This window comes from Scomber japonicus, chromosome 20 (genome assembly GCF_027409825.1).
Source record: "Scomber japonicus isolate fScoJap1 chromosome 20, fScoJap1.pri, whole genome shotgun sequence".
Lineage (NCBI taxonomy): Eukaryota > Metazoa > Chordata > Actinopteri > Scombriformes > Scombridae > Scomber > Scomber japonicus.
The window spans coordinates 10,790,442-10,804,288 of NC_070597.1; the positions used below are offsets into that span (position 1 = coordinate 10,790,442).

At 39.6% G+C, this 13,847-nt stretch overlaps 1 protein-coding gene across 3 annotated transcripts in view; it reads right to left on the reverse strand.

Annotated features, from left to right (window-relative positions):
- ptprea (protein tyrosine phosphatase receptor type Ea) overlaps nucleotides 1–13,847 on the reverse strand; it is a 424,624-nt gene that overhangs the window by 379,794 nt on the left and 30,983 nt on the right. For 2 of the 3 annotated variants that reach the window (XR_008323516.1, XM_053340805.1), the window contains exons 3-7: nucleotides 3,774–3,851; nucleotides 3,063–3,159; nucleotides 2,535–2,608; nucleotides 934–1,070; nucleotides 85–175 (exon numbers count right to left, since the gene is read on the reverse strand). Coding sequence is in view for 2 of the 3 variants with exons in the window: in XM_053340805.1 (XP_053196780.1) it covers nucleotides 85–175; nucleotides 934–1,070; nucleotides 2,535–2,608; nucleotides 3,063–3,159; nucleotides 3,774–3,846 (472 nt within the window). In the remaining variant the exon portion in view is untranslated. Of the gene's footprint in view, nucleotides 1–84; nucleotides 176–933; nucleotides 1,071–2,534; nucleotides 2,609–2,754; nucleotides 2,877–3,062; nucleotides 3,160–3,773; nucleotides 3,852–13,847 lie in introns of those variants that run through there. The other variant, XM_053340806.1, reaches the window with a different exon arrangement.

Below are 13,847 nucleotides of genomic sequence, written 5' to 3' on the forward strand. Positions count from 1 at the left end.
CATGCACACACACACAGGAAACTGTGAGCGTTGGGCGTGAGTCAAACCAAAACCCAGTTCCTACAGAACAGAAAGTACACTCACAGGGAAGGATGTTAGGGTATCTGTTCTTCTCCTTGTTGTCGTCCTTGTTGGCCTCCTCGTACGTCCCTTGGGCATTACCCCCTGGCAGGGACTGCAAAAAAAAGACATTTTAGTTTTACTTAGCCTCATATGCTAAAAATCAGTCCAACAGGCTGACTTTCAATAGCTCACGACCGGCACATTGTCTTCTGCTGTATGTAGGGCTTTGTTCGGCCTAGATGTAGGCACTTCCTCTGCTACCTACAGTAAACAGTCCTCCATTAAAAAGCAGAGAACTTCAACTTCCTCTGTCTGTGCTGACAAATCGCCTACTTTTATGTGGTACTTGAACTGTGAGTCACATACTTCATTTTGACTCAGAGTCTAAATCATAATCAGAAATAGACAAAGGGTATTTTTCATATGCATGCGTGTATGTGTACAGTATGTGTCATGGACAATGTGACACATATAACTCAAGTAGTTTTCCTGAATCAAAAATATACATATAAGTCATGGTCAGAATATTCTGCCTTTGCATGAACACATAGAAGTTGTGGGAAAACCCTTTAAATCTAATTTTGGATGCACAAAACTCTCTGACCTCTTAGGTAAAACCTGCTTTTGACATTTTGGGGATGCAGAGCTTCAACATAATAATATTATGAGTTTTTGATTCTTTACAGTAATTGATATTTACCAGAATTCATTCAACCGATATTTGAGCAATCCTTCAAATCATGGATTATGCGTACCACAGTGACTCAGTACTTTAACCCCAAACACCTCATGTAAACAATATAGCATACAAAAGACTCATGACCACATGTTACTCCAGCCTACAGGCAGAGAGAAGAGGGGGATACTTACATTGTACTCCTCCCTGAAGAGCTTGCCATCGTCAGCCGAGCGGAGCCTGTACTCCTCCTCGAGGTGGTCCACTGGGATGGGGAAGTAGGTCTTAGAAGCTGAAGGGGATCTGGGCAGAAGGACCACCGTCTGTTGCTCTGTATGGAGACCAGACAGTCAGTGGGTTTATCATCCTTGCTAGAGTTTAAAGTTTGTAATGGAAAAAATGGCTGATGATTTAACCTTTAAATCAGGTTAGTATTTTACAGTTGTACTAATAAATTAAAGTTAGTTTTGTGTTTCTTTATTAAACAATTAATTATAGAAATAATTATAAAAACAGGATTGGGTTTATTTTTAATAATCAGGTTATACATGAATTTGAATAACAGCTCTAAAATGTAAATGATTACCAAACTGACTGGTTTAAATCTGATATGTTGGTAGTTTTTTGCCGATAGATACCACAGTGAAATAGGAATCTAAGTATTCAGTGATAACCAAACATCAACAAGTGTTAGAGAGCTAAAGGACCCCAGGGAAAAGCTGCTTACAGCAGCCTGTGGAAACCTATCTCATAAGCACCCGACTACAGTATGCATTCTGTTAGCACTCACAATTTGAAAATTGTAGGTCAAAAGAGTACTGGGAGAGTGTTAGTAACATAAGGTCCCTGATACCGCCACCCAGTATACCTGACCTGGTGGTACAATGGTGTATAACGACTCTGTACTGTATCCAAAGTCTAAAACACAACACATACCACATTACAAACACACATATACAGGGGCAGAAGGGCAAAGCGATACTGTGAGAAAAATGCTAAAAATGCTTTCAATAAAACAGTGCAAGAATGTGTATGTTCAAACTTTTCTTTATAGATAAGACATTTTCAAATTGATAAGAAAATCTACTTCAAGAATTTATTTGACATTGAATCTGAATATATGATGTGATGCTTTACCACTGCAGTAAAACACTACAGAAAAAATGAATATGACATCACTATTTCATTAAAAAAGTATATCACGTTTACAGTCACTTTAATCAGCAGCTCAACTAATACCTTAGTATTTATTGACCATTTAAAACAGCTACTTTTGAGTGTTTTCCTGCCACATCCTACTTTAAATTCCAATCTGCACAAAGACAACCTGCTCTGTACATTCCTCTGTTATGTCAGATAAGAAAATACTTCCTAAAGGAACACTCACAGGACTCACAGGCTATTGTTGTCTAATAACTATTATCATACTTCACACAAAGCAGCTCTTATTTAAAATGGTGCAACTCAGAGCTACATTAAAATTGTTCTGCCCTTTGCACCAGTAATGGCATACTAATTTAACATGCATGGACAAAATGCAACAAAAACAAGTGATCATAAACACAGTTTGGTTTTAACCCACAGGAAGTCAAGCACAACCACACAGCAGAGGTGGGACAAACTGCACTGAAAGTAACATACATAAAAGCTGTTGTCTGCTCTAACATCTGTCTTAACCACTTTCTTTTTCTTCGCTCATGTCTCCTTCACCCCCATCTGAATGTCAGCCTGTCGCTCTCACAGTCTACAACCTGTTTCGCCATTACAACAATGTTCAATTCACAACAATCGTTACCTTGTTCTTCCAGGATGCCATTAGGTATCTTCTTGTCGACTGTTGTGACGACTGCTTTTCTCTGGTTTTTTATCCTGCGAGGAGAGAATACAATAAAATGAGAAAAACACAATTGCAAAAAGCGTAGGATGAGATGAAGTCATGTTAAAACAAGTTCTACTGTATGTTTAATCTCAGGCAAAAATCTGAATAGCAGTGAATAAAAATCTATCCATCCTACCATCTGAAACTTGCGAAGCTACTTCTTCTCATTAGCTGATGTCTTAGAAAGAGTCTCTAGTCCGAATAGGGTTCAAAATTGAGTCTTAACTCCTTTCTGTTGACTGTGTAGGTCCACTGTCAACGTCTGTTCTGTTCTCACTCAGACAAGCATGAGAGGGAGTCAACTATCAGCACTTCCTGACAGGGCTCCGCCTCAATGACTAAAGGAGGAAGCGTATGTCACCCTGAGCTCTGCCTCAGAGTCTGGCTGCCAGCCAGTCAGCGAGGACAGGGGGAAAGGGTGAGGTGAGGCGGGTGAGTCTTTACCTGAGGATGTACCAGGCTAGAAGTGCAAAGATGATCAGTAGCAGGGACAGGACTAGCACAGTGGGTAAGATGTGTTGGCTGTTGGATGGAACGCCTGCTGAGGAAGAAGGAGAGGCAGGGCCATGGGTCAGAGAGCACCATCAACAAAGAAGCAGGAAGAAGGGGCAAGGTTGACAATATATGTGCATATGTTTGTGTGTGCAAATGCTTGGCTGCGTTTTTGCATTTGAGCCAAGAGTTGATTGCATGGATTGATAAAACTAAATCAGCACTTGGTTCAGCAAAGCACCTCTCATTCTTTTCTGGATACAGGCCTGATTTCATAATTGGCTTCAGCAGTATTTTGTCAACAGAGATAAGAATCAGCTCATTTTGTCCTGTCGGTATATCTAACTGAAAATGAGAGGCTCTAAGAATGGAGACTCAGCCAAGAGTCACAGCCACACAGCCAGCTATTAGCTGTGTTTATAAAGACACACAATAAGCCATAAATTACTGTCCAGAGCTGCTGAAGTTCATTGTTATCCGGTAATAACAAGGCTGTAAAAAAGGCTATTATCAAGCAGATGCATGCGCTGCAGAAGATACATAATAATCATATCTCAGGGGGGGGAAAGTGATGACTGCAGTGGGCAGCAATGGGATTTGTTTGTTATTGCAAATTGTTCAGTCTCACATGTTGAGGTGCATTGCCCTTGTTATTGTCCTTACCGGTTGTATGGTTGCCAGTGGTGGTGTTATTGTATGTTGTCGTGGTTGCCACCAAAAACAGAAGTGGGACCATTGTGACTGCAGAAAAACAAAATAAAGACGGATATTAAATCTAGTGCCAGACATGTTTGCAAAGTTGAGATTCATGACAACATGGCTGTTGGATAATATTGCCATTCAGGGAAAACAAAAGCTATTGACAGATCTAAGGCATATCTCTTTATATGTGACTGCTGCATTCAGGAATGTGCTCATCGGTGCAAAGTTCATGGAGACACAATGGGACAACACATTCATATCCTGGTCATTCATTTGTCCTGTCATAAAGTCCACAGTGTAATGCCAAACATGTCCACATGGAGGCACAAGAGTCCAATATTTGAAAACAATACTGGCCATGAGAACAGCTTTCTCAGGAACCCATTGAGAAAAAAAGCTCTTATACAGCATATGCTCATGCTTTAATCAGTGTATTATCAGAATGAGCAAAGAGAACTTGAGAAAATGCCTCTCAGAGCTGATAACAACTGTTGTCCTTCATCTGTTTCTGCGACAGTGCCATGCTGAAAGATTTGTGTTATTTCCAGGATATAGCATGTGTGGAGTGTCAGTGTGCTATACTGTATGCTAGAAATCACACATACACAACATGCATGTACACACATGCGTGCCAAAAGAAAGCCTGTATAATGCTGACATTGATATTTGAGGAAGTGCTGAAGCTAAGCTAAAGTGGATGGATCGGATCATAAGGGGTGACATCTAAAATCAGGCAGCAAGAAGCTTAACACCTATACCCTCATGCTCTGCTCTCTGTCACCCCTCCTCCCCTTTGATAATCATCACCCTACCACAAACACTCGCTCACATACACACAGACATACAGACAGTACACACACACACAAACATGCCAACATCCACAGCACCTTAAGCTCCGTCCAGAGCCCCTACACACAGCGACCAGGAGTCTCAGGGGAAAGACTCCTCATTTTCTCTTCGGAGAAGAATTCAGAGGAGGCAGAATAAAGGGGTATCTCTAATCGACTCTTGTGTTTTAGCATCAAGAACGGGTTTCACATTGCATTGAATTAAACACCTCTTTTCTTTTTAAAGCTGCTGGTAAGATCTGAAAACCAATAAGCCTTGAGATGTTTGCAGTTTTAAAGGTGTTTTTTTTTCCACAAAAGCATTAAAATAGTTGGAAGCAAAGTGCGGCAACACAGGCCTGCCATTACAACACAGTGAAGCAGAGCACAGTGTGCTTTGTCTACTCAAGGCTGCAGGTGTGTGTGTGTGTGTGTGTGTGTGTGTGTGTGGTGCTTTGCAGCTGCGGTGAAAAGAAAGCTTGGGCCAAGTGCATAGTCAATGAAGACACTGTGTGTTGAAGCCTCCACGCTGTGCCGCAGTGTCCTGTAATGTGTCCAGGCAGGACATCGGAGGAATGTGGAGGCAGCAGAGCAGAGACACTGACTGCAGCAGGGAGAGAGGGAGCAGAAGGTCTGGGTCAATAATATTTCCTGGAGCGATTAATAAACCCTGACATGTCAAGCCCCTGCTCCGTGGGGAAGACTGATGAGAGAATTCTAATGAGAGAAGAGAGGAGGTGTGATCCCCCGCTTCTCCAGTTCTCCTCCTTCTTCATTCCCCCTCTTTAAGGCTCTCTCTGCAAATGTCACAAGCTTGCATGAGGGGGAGGATATTGAGCTGTGCTAGTATAGTGTGTGTGAATCCTCAGGGTAGGACTGTGTAAGAAAGTTTTTGTGATGTGGAAATACACTCAGGGCACCATTTGGGACTTTCCACTACACAAGCTGTATTGAATTTTATGTATGCTGTGTCTGTCTGTTTGTTTGTGTGTAATGGCACAACAGGGACACCCAGCTAAGTGCTAAAAGCTAGCCTTAAAGCTGTGCCTTGTGGTAAAGTGTTGCAGCTTCTTGTAAGCGTCCCACAGTTCTTGGCTCCCTCTTCCCTTTCCATCACCTCTGGAGATCTCACCCTGTCACGATTTAGCCTCCAGCCCCTGCATGGCTCAACTGCTCTTGGGGGACGGCAGGCTGTTTTCAACCCCTGTTCTCCAGTTTTTCCCATCTTGTCATTGCATTGGTCTGTAGCCTCTTCAGCATCTCTGAGGATATCACCCCCTCTGAGCAACTTCCTTTCCACTGTCATTGTGGAGAATGTCCCTCACATAACTATAAATAAGAATGCTTCCTATTCCCCACAGTATCTCATTTCTCTGTCTTTATTTCTGCTCTCCCAGCATAAACTGGCCTGGATCACAAGTTTCAGATTAGACTATTAGTATTAGTCATCGTTCAGCTTTGGTTAGACTGTGGCCAAACAGCTATCACCACATTGTGTGCGCTCTCATCTGTGCATTGTCCTTTCTCCATTTAGCACTCAGCAGCTAGTCACCAGCCATCAGCCATAATGAAAATAGGTCATGGGAGATGTCAGCTTCGGGGAAGTTCTAAGGCGTCCTTATTTTCCGATAGGAGACATTTGCAAGTAGCCTTGGGGAAGGGTATTGTCCTGGCCAACCAGACAGCCAGTTATATTGGTGTTATGTGTGTCCCGAGTTCCCCAAGCATAGAGTTAGCTCTTTCTCATGATGTGTCAGTGTCTGTGTGAGGCCATCAACTGCATTGGCAGTAACTGAGCTCCTACACAGACTGAATGTGATGAACTTAAACCATGGCAGAGTGAAAAATCTTTATGCACACTATATGTGGATATATTAGGATATTTTCACATTTGATCTTAATACAATACTTCCATACTGTCTATTTGCACACAGAGGAAGTCCTCTTCAAACTGGATGTGAACAAATCCCTATTATGCAATGTAAGAGATGGGGGACAAAGGCCACAGTCCTCATTCTGTGTTCAATTCATCATAAAGTTCAGCTGAAGCTAATGTGTGGGTATCTTCCGAAGTTAGTCTATTTGGCATAAACTTTCCACTTTGTTTTTAAACAGTTGCTAGGTTTTTATCCAAATTTAATGCAAATGTATCTGCATTTGCAGAGAAAAGACTATTCAAATGAATCCTTGTTTCCATTCACTGCCAATGTGCAAATATTTTGAGTTGGTTCATCAAGATTAATAGGTGGTGCTATTTTGCCAGTTGGGGTCATTACATTGAATAATTTGATTTTGGTGTGTTTTTTAAAGCACAAATTGAAAATGCAAATAACAAACAGGTGCATAAAAAGGAACCAAGTGTGTCCTTGCTGAGGAAAATTTGTACTAAAAAGATTTTGGTTGTTACCCATTTGAGTCCCCCTGGAAAGGAATCGCTTCACGGTTACTATGGACAGGAGGAAAGATTACAACAACCAATAACTATTTTAATGAATATTTGAGCATGTGAGCTTTGTATTTAGATAGACACGAAAAATCTGAAGCAATCCTTTAAGACTGCAACTGAAAGCATATGATTCTGTGTTGCAAAAATATTCCAATTTACCAACTTTTAGTGAAATCATATTATGATGATATAATCATCTCCCAAATTAAAAGACTCCTAGAAAAAAGCAATTAAAAACTAAAAAATCATCATTGAAATTCAGGCAAACAACAATGGGAACCAGAATGAAAAAAAAACAAACAAACAAAACAAAACAAAAACAAAACAAAAAAACGACTGCAATTTTCACAAGGATTATTTTAGGACTTCTACAAATCACAGCTTTAACCGTAAACATCAATGTGATATATAATTTAATGTCTCTTTTAATATTGGAAAATCATTTGTAATAATATTGTGATAATTGCTTTAATCACATGACCCAGCCTGTCTACACAGAGTATGTGACAACACTTCAGCCACAGATATGTGTTCATACTGTGAAAACCTCTAGCACCTGGTATGCACTGTGTGAGTCACAGCTCTGTCTCCACTGATTACAACCTGCCACCTGAATACCTGCATACCTCACAGCATGCAAACAAAAATGTGGGGACACACTTGCAGACCACAGCAAGGCTTCTCTTTGCTTCCAAATCCCTGCTTCAAACATGAAAAAGGCAGTGAGGGAATTCTGACTCTTGTGCTGTTTATAGTCCCAGACCAAGAAGCTGATAAGTGTTTTCCCTGACAGCGTTTTGTTTTGGAGGATGAGCTATCCCTCTCTGTGGATTGCTTTCTTGTGGTGTGTGTCCCCTCTCTGTCATTCTGTCAGCGTGGCTTAAAAAAAGCCCTACAGTGACATAATGATACCCCTGAAGCTCCCCACTATTGTCTCACTAATTATCTCCAGAACCCTAGCCATCGGAAAGGACGAGCTTGTTACAATTAGAAGATAAGACGGAGAAATTGGCTGTCTTTGCCTTTGACAGGAAACGCGATGTTCCCTGGCACTGTGTCTTCCCGTGGACAGAGCACTGTCAGTTCCACTGAACGTGGTTTCTCTGGGCACAGAGTCTCTCTGTCTCTTCAAATACATCAGCTGGGGAATTCAGAAAATGGGTGGTGGGTGTAGGGGCGATGTGACAGGGTGAGCTAGCAGTAGGTACATTGTGTCCTCAGAGCAAAAAGCTGCCAGACTGTTTACCCTTTAGGCTACAGGGATTTTTATAACTGAAACCCGCAAGATGGCTTATTCGAGGAAAAACAACCAGTAACTTGAAGTCTTCTGTGCATTTTCTCACTGCTGTGATCCAAATATATTTAACCTTTTTTTTTTTGCTTCGACCAAAAACTTAACCCATTCAAGTGTCAATATGCTATTTTATATAGAATGCAATGTTGTTTAATTATTTAGAAAATAAATAGTTTCACTTTTTGGGAAATACAGTTACAGAGTAGAGTAGATGAGAAGAAACATGAACGTCACTTTCATGTCTGTGCTACAGCCAGCCATGTGAAGCTACAGCCAGGAGACAATTAGCTTAGCATAGCATAACCACTAGAGACAGGGGAAAACTGCCTAGCTCTCTTCAAAGATATATTAAAAAACAGCTTACCAGCTTACCAGAACCAATTATAAGAACTAATTAACATGTTATCCCTCATTTATTTAAGGTGCACCCCTCAAAAAAAACAAACAAACAAACAAAAAAACAAATGCAAGAAGTGTGAAAATGACAAGTTGTGGCAGCTTCAAGTCTTGATGTTAATCTAAGCTGTCTGTTGCTTCCTATTAAAAGGACAGAGTAGTACCAATTTCTCATTAGACTTCTGGCATGAGAGTGAATAAACGTATATTCAAGCCAACTGAATTCCTACTAAATGTACAGAGGAATTAATAGGCTGTAATAAATAGTCAGATCAATAAATCAGTCATTCAGTATTATTGTCTTATTGTCTTTGTTAACTAAAGAAAAAGATATGCCATTTTATGTAATTTAAAATGATTAATTGTATAATTTTACATCATCTTGTCATCTATTGTGAGCAACAACACTGATTCTCTTAAATTACTACAGCATATTGTGACATAAAACCCCAATTTACCTTTAAGTCTTCGGTGCAGCCGCAGAGTAATGTTATTCTGGACGATAGCATTATTGTTGAGTAGAATGTATCATTATTGCAAACAGGGCCCTCTTCTACCTCTTCTGTGTCAAGGCACTAATTTAAAATGTGATAAAAATTACTATACTATGGTTCACTGCTTCCCCATTTAGGTGCTACAACAGAATGATGTGAGATAAAGACAGAGAGGCTTTACTTATAAACCAAAAGTAAATGAGCTGCCCAGTGTGGTATCTAGTCATGTTGTGGTTAGACATTTTATTATTTCTCGTCATAGCAACAGTAACAGATGTCTCTTGTTAGTTGAAAAGGTGTTATGGCAGCGTTGCAGGTTTTGTGTGCATGTTGTGTCTAGTATGTATTTATAATTTGGTTTTCATGTGTCTAATTGTGTCTATGTGTCTTTCAGTCATTTGCAGTCCGTTGCAACACTACAAATGTACAAAACATCAGTCTCCATAAAACTATAAAAGGTGTATTCAAGTTGCATCATGGAAGGTATGTTTTTGGAATTTGCCCTGTATTATGGACGCAAAGTTCGGATATTGTTTTTTGAAAGTGCAATAGCAAATAACTGAAGTACTCTTTCAGTGTTATGTGCCTGGGTATCTACTAACTAAAGGACTTTTGAAAGAAAACTTGAGTAAAGTTTAAATAAGTCAGTTTGGACCAGAACAAGTTCCTGCTTTCTGTTTGAGTAGGTTGACCTCGTATCACCATGCTTCTCTGCTCTCTGCCTTTGGGGAACTGCAGAGTGTGAACCTAGGCTGGGTTAGCTATTTAAAGGACAGTGCACTACATTCACAGTTTTGACTGAGAAAATGAAGCTGTGGTGTCCATCTGCTCACACAGATGTGCGACTGCTTCCCTGCAATGTAACCTAGCTGAACAAGATGTTGACTGTTGACTCTTTCTAAACTTATCCACCAAATACTGTTGATTCTGTTCTGCAGATCATGTCCATAAACTAAATTCAGAATGTACCACAATGTTTTACATGCTTATATTTTAGCATTTGAAATAGAAAAGGCTGAAGCCAGTTTTCTCCACATGTGATGCACTTTTTTATTATTCCCAATTTGAAAACTGCTGATTTTTAGATTTTATAGTACACTATGAAAAATGTAGATTTTCTTTATGCTGCTGTTCTTCACAGTGTGTTCCCATGGTAACCTGACCAGCAGCATTGCCACAAATGTGGTACCTGTGGGATGTTGAACATGTCAGCTTCATTTAGAAAAAAGAGAAAGAAAACCCAGCAAGAGACACACACCAAAAACCAAAGACCTGATGGTTCTAGGGAGGGGCCAAATGGGGCCAGTGCCCCCGTAACTCTGAGTCCAGACCACCGTGTGCTCCCCCCACGAAGAGTCTGCAATAATAATAAAATGACAGATTTCTTTCGATGATTTTGTACTGAGGTTGTATGTGCCCCTGTGTTAAGATATAATATTAACCTTAACCTTACTGTAAGAGCTAATTTGACATCATATAATGTGTTAACAAAGATAATGCTTTCTTTGTGTGCTAAATGCAAGCTCATTGTACTTTATTTATGTCAGGTGACTGTGCAGTTTAGTGTGTAAGTCAGAGGAAGAATGTGGTGCTAATTAAAGAACCAGTCTGCTAACTTCAAGTAAACTATTAATGCTTCCCAGCGTCATCAACTTGAGAGTATATGAGTCACACAAAAGATAGGGTTAGTAAATTGAGCACAAGTCAAAACCAAGGTATAACTAGAAGTCTAAGTGTCCTTGAAATATGGTAAAAAAAAAAAGAAAAAAGTCCTTTACACTGGTGATTCTGAAAGTTTGGTAGTATATAGATAATGCTGGCTGCATACAGTCTCATACAGAACCAGAGTTGCATGGTAATCTTACAGTAATTGTATTACTTTTTTCAGTAACATGTAGTATAAGGGTGTTGTGACAATATTCGATAAGTTTCTCGTTGTTCAAAATATTGAAGTTCAAAATTAAATCAAATCAAAGATCATCAGGAGTCGTCCAGCTGAATGCAGTTAGAGTTTTATTGTCGACAGCAAAACCCGGAATCACGATACACAGACATAATCCATGCATGCATACGTGACACACAGATAAGACTCTTGGGGAGTCTTTTTTATACTGTCAAAAGTTGTATCCCCTCCCCATGTTTGGTGTACGTTTAACCAATCAGCTTTCTCCCAAAACATGATCTTACCCCTTGGCACCAAATCTTGAGATGCCCTCACTGCAGGTGCATCAGCCTTATAAGGCCTTAAGTTTTGTTTTTTTCCCTACACAGCTGCTGTTTTGCTCAGCAGATCTTGGCTCAAGTCATGTCAAGGTCACCCTGACCCGTTACCTTATTTCAACTGCATTCGTTTTCAATAATAGTGATTATAATGATTACAATAATGAAAATGAAAGTAATGCATATTTCATTTAAACACATATATTGTAGTTTTCATACTTATTCACTCATAAAGTACTTATTCACTTAGTAGTTGCAGAATCACATACAGTATACTTCTTCATTTAACATAATGCCTTCAGATATGATCACCTTTAGCATACGATGGTCAACAATCAAGTACCCTTTTAACAGATACAACATTGTTCATTATTAGTAATTATCCCCTAAATTTTACACTACAAGGGGTTACAATTCACTTAACTAACTGTACAGTATATTCAAGCATCATACACCTTTTCTTAAATTAAAAATTCAGGCACTTTTCAAGCTAGCCTAAATATATATGTATATAGAGCACTTTTTAAACCCTGAACAGGCCTCATTTAAAAAGTAAAAAAAAAAACAAAATAAGGATTTCCAACACCCGTATGAACCATGTATCGATTTGTTAGAACCACATTTTGGCTAAGTAGCATTAGTTTGTTGCAGGAGCTGGAGAAAGTGGATCATGGCTAGCCTTATCCAAAGCTAAGCTACGGCAAGTTGCTAACATTTCTAATGTGGGTTTTGGGTGTCATTGTGAGAACAGTGTGTAATCACTGGTGCTAAACGAGCTGTTAATGGTCAGTAAATAACCCTTAACTGTTGGTTGCTTGTTCAACCTCATCGTCTTACTTTCCATTTCTACATGTGTTAATTACAGTGGATGTGCTTTTGAAGGAGCTGGGATGTGCAACAAAAAAAGGACTTAAGGAGGGAAGGAAGTAAATATGTAGTAAAGACATGCAATCTTGGCCAGTGCTTCCTATAGGGCCCTCTGCTAAACTGTAACTTTTACTGTTGCTTTACCACTTTAAGTAATTTCAACATACCATGAATACTAACATCAAACAAGTTGCCTGTCAAGCTGTCTTTCAATATCCTTCCATGAACTTAATACTTTCTGTTGCAGCGCCAATTTAATTAAAAAATATATAACTATTATCATTATCAGGAGTAGTTGAAGCACTGTGTCACACTGCAGTATCTCACACTGGCACTATCTATAGCAACACTGTACAGTAACAAGTCTACCTCTGCAGCACTGCTCTCTTGCCAATCTGTGTTCCTCCCCTCCTGCGCTCCTAGCATTGTCATTAATCAATTCCTGCCTCCTTCCCAGGGTGCTCAGACACTGTGGCAGTGGTAATGACCTTGGAGACCCGCTGGCTCCGCTCTGCAGTGTCAGCCCTCCACCTCAATGGGAACAAGTGTTGAATCTTCCACAGTGATCACAGCTGAATGAGAAAATGCATATATGTGCTTACACTATGTATACACATTTGCATCAAGTAGAGAAATATTTACTGAACGGAAAATAAAGAGGAAACCATGTTATCCACTGCCACACAAACCACGACAAAAAGCTGTGGTTAGTTGCCAGGTTCAGGTCATAACATCCTGTTGACTGAGATAGGGCAGCTACTGTGTGTGACCCTGAAAGCACTGCCATTAGTGCAGTCCTCACTGGCAATAAGAGCTTTTAGCTGCTACATATTAGTTAAAAATAACATTGTACGAGATGAGAAGCGATTACTGATAATCCTCTTAAAAACATTCCAGCCATAACTGTAACATTTGAGAGCTGCTTTCAGTTAGCGTTTAACTTCAGGTCTTCAGCGTTCATGTATGATTTGTGTTGTAAATATGGGTTTCATGATCAATCACAATCAAAATCAGCTAGAGAACACTGGTATTCTATCTGTAAGGGAACATGTGTTTCACAAGGTTAAACACAACTGGGCAAATGGGATCTAGGGTAAAGCAAAACTGCATACTTATTGTAAAATAAATATGAATATGAAAATTTCACAAAAAAGCATAGTGAATGAAATGGTTATTTGAAGAAGAGACCTTTAAATTGGCAACTTATTTAATTGAAGAAAACCTTGTATCAGTAAGAGGTGGACGAAGGTTTTTGAATATTGGCTGTTTGTTATTATTATTATGATTATTATAATATTAATAATTATTATTATTATTCGTTGTTGTGTTTTGGGTTTGTGTTTTGTTGTTGTTGTTGTTTTTCTGTTGGTGTTGACGATTGTTAGGAAGTTAGGAACTAGAGCGGGTTGTCCACTAATTGGAAGATCGGAGGTTCGATTCCTGGCTCCTCCAGATTGCATGTTTCCTTTGGCACATAAATCACACAATCAC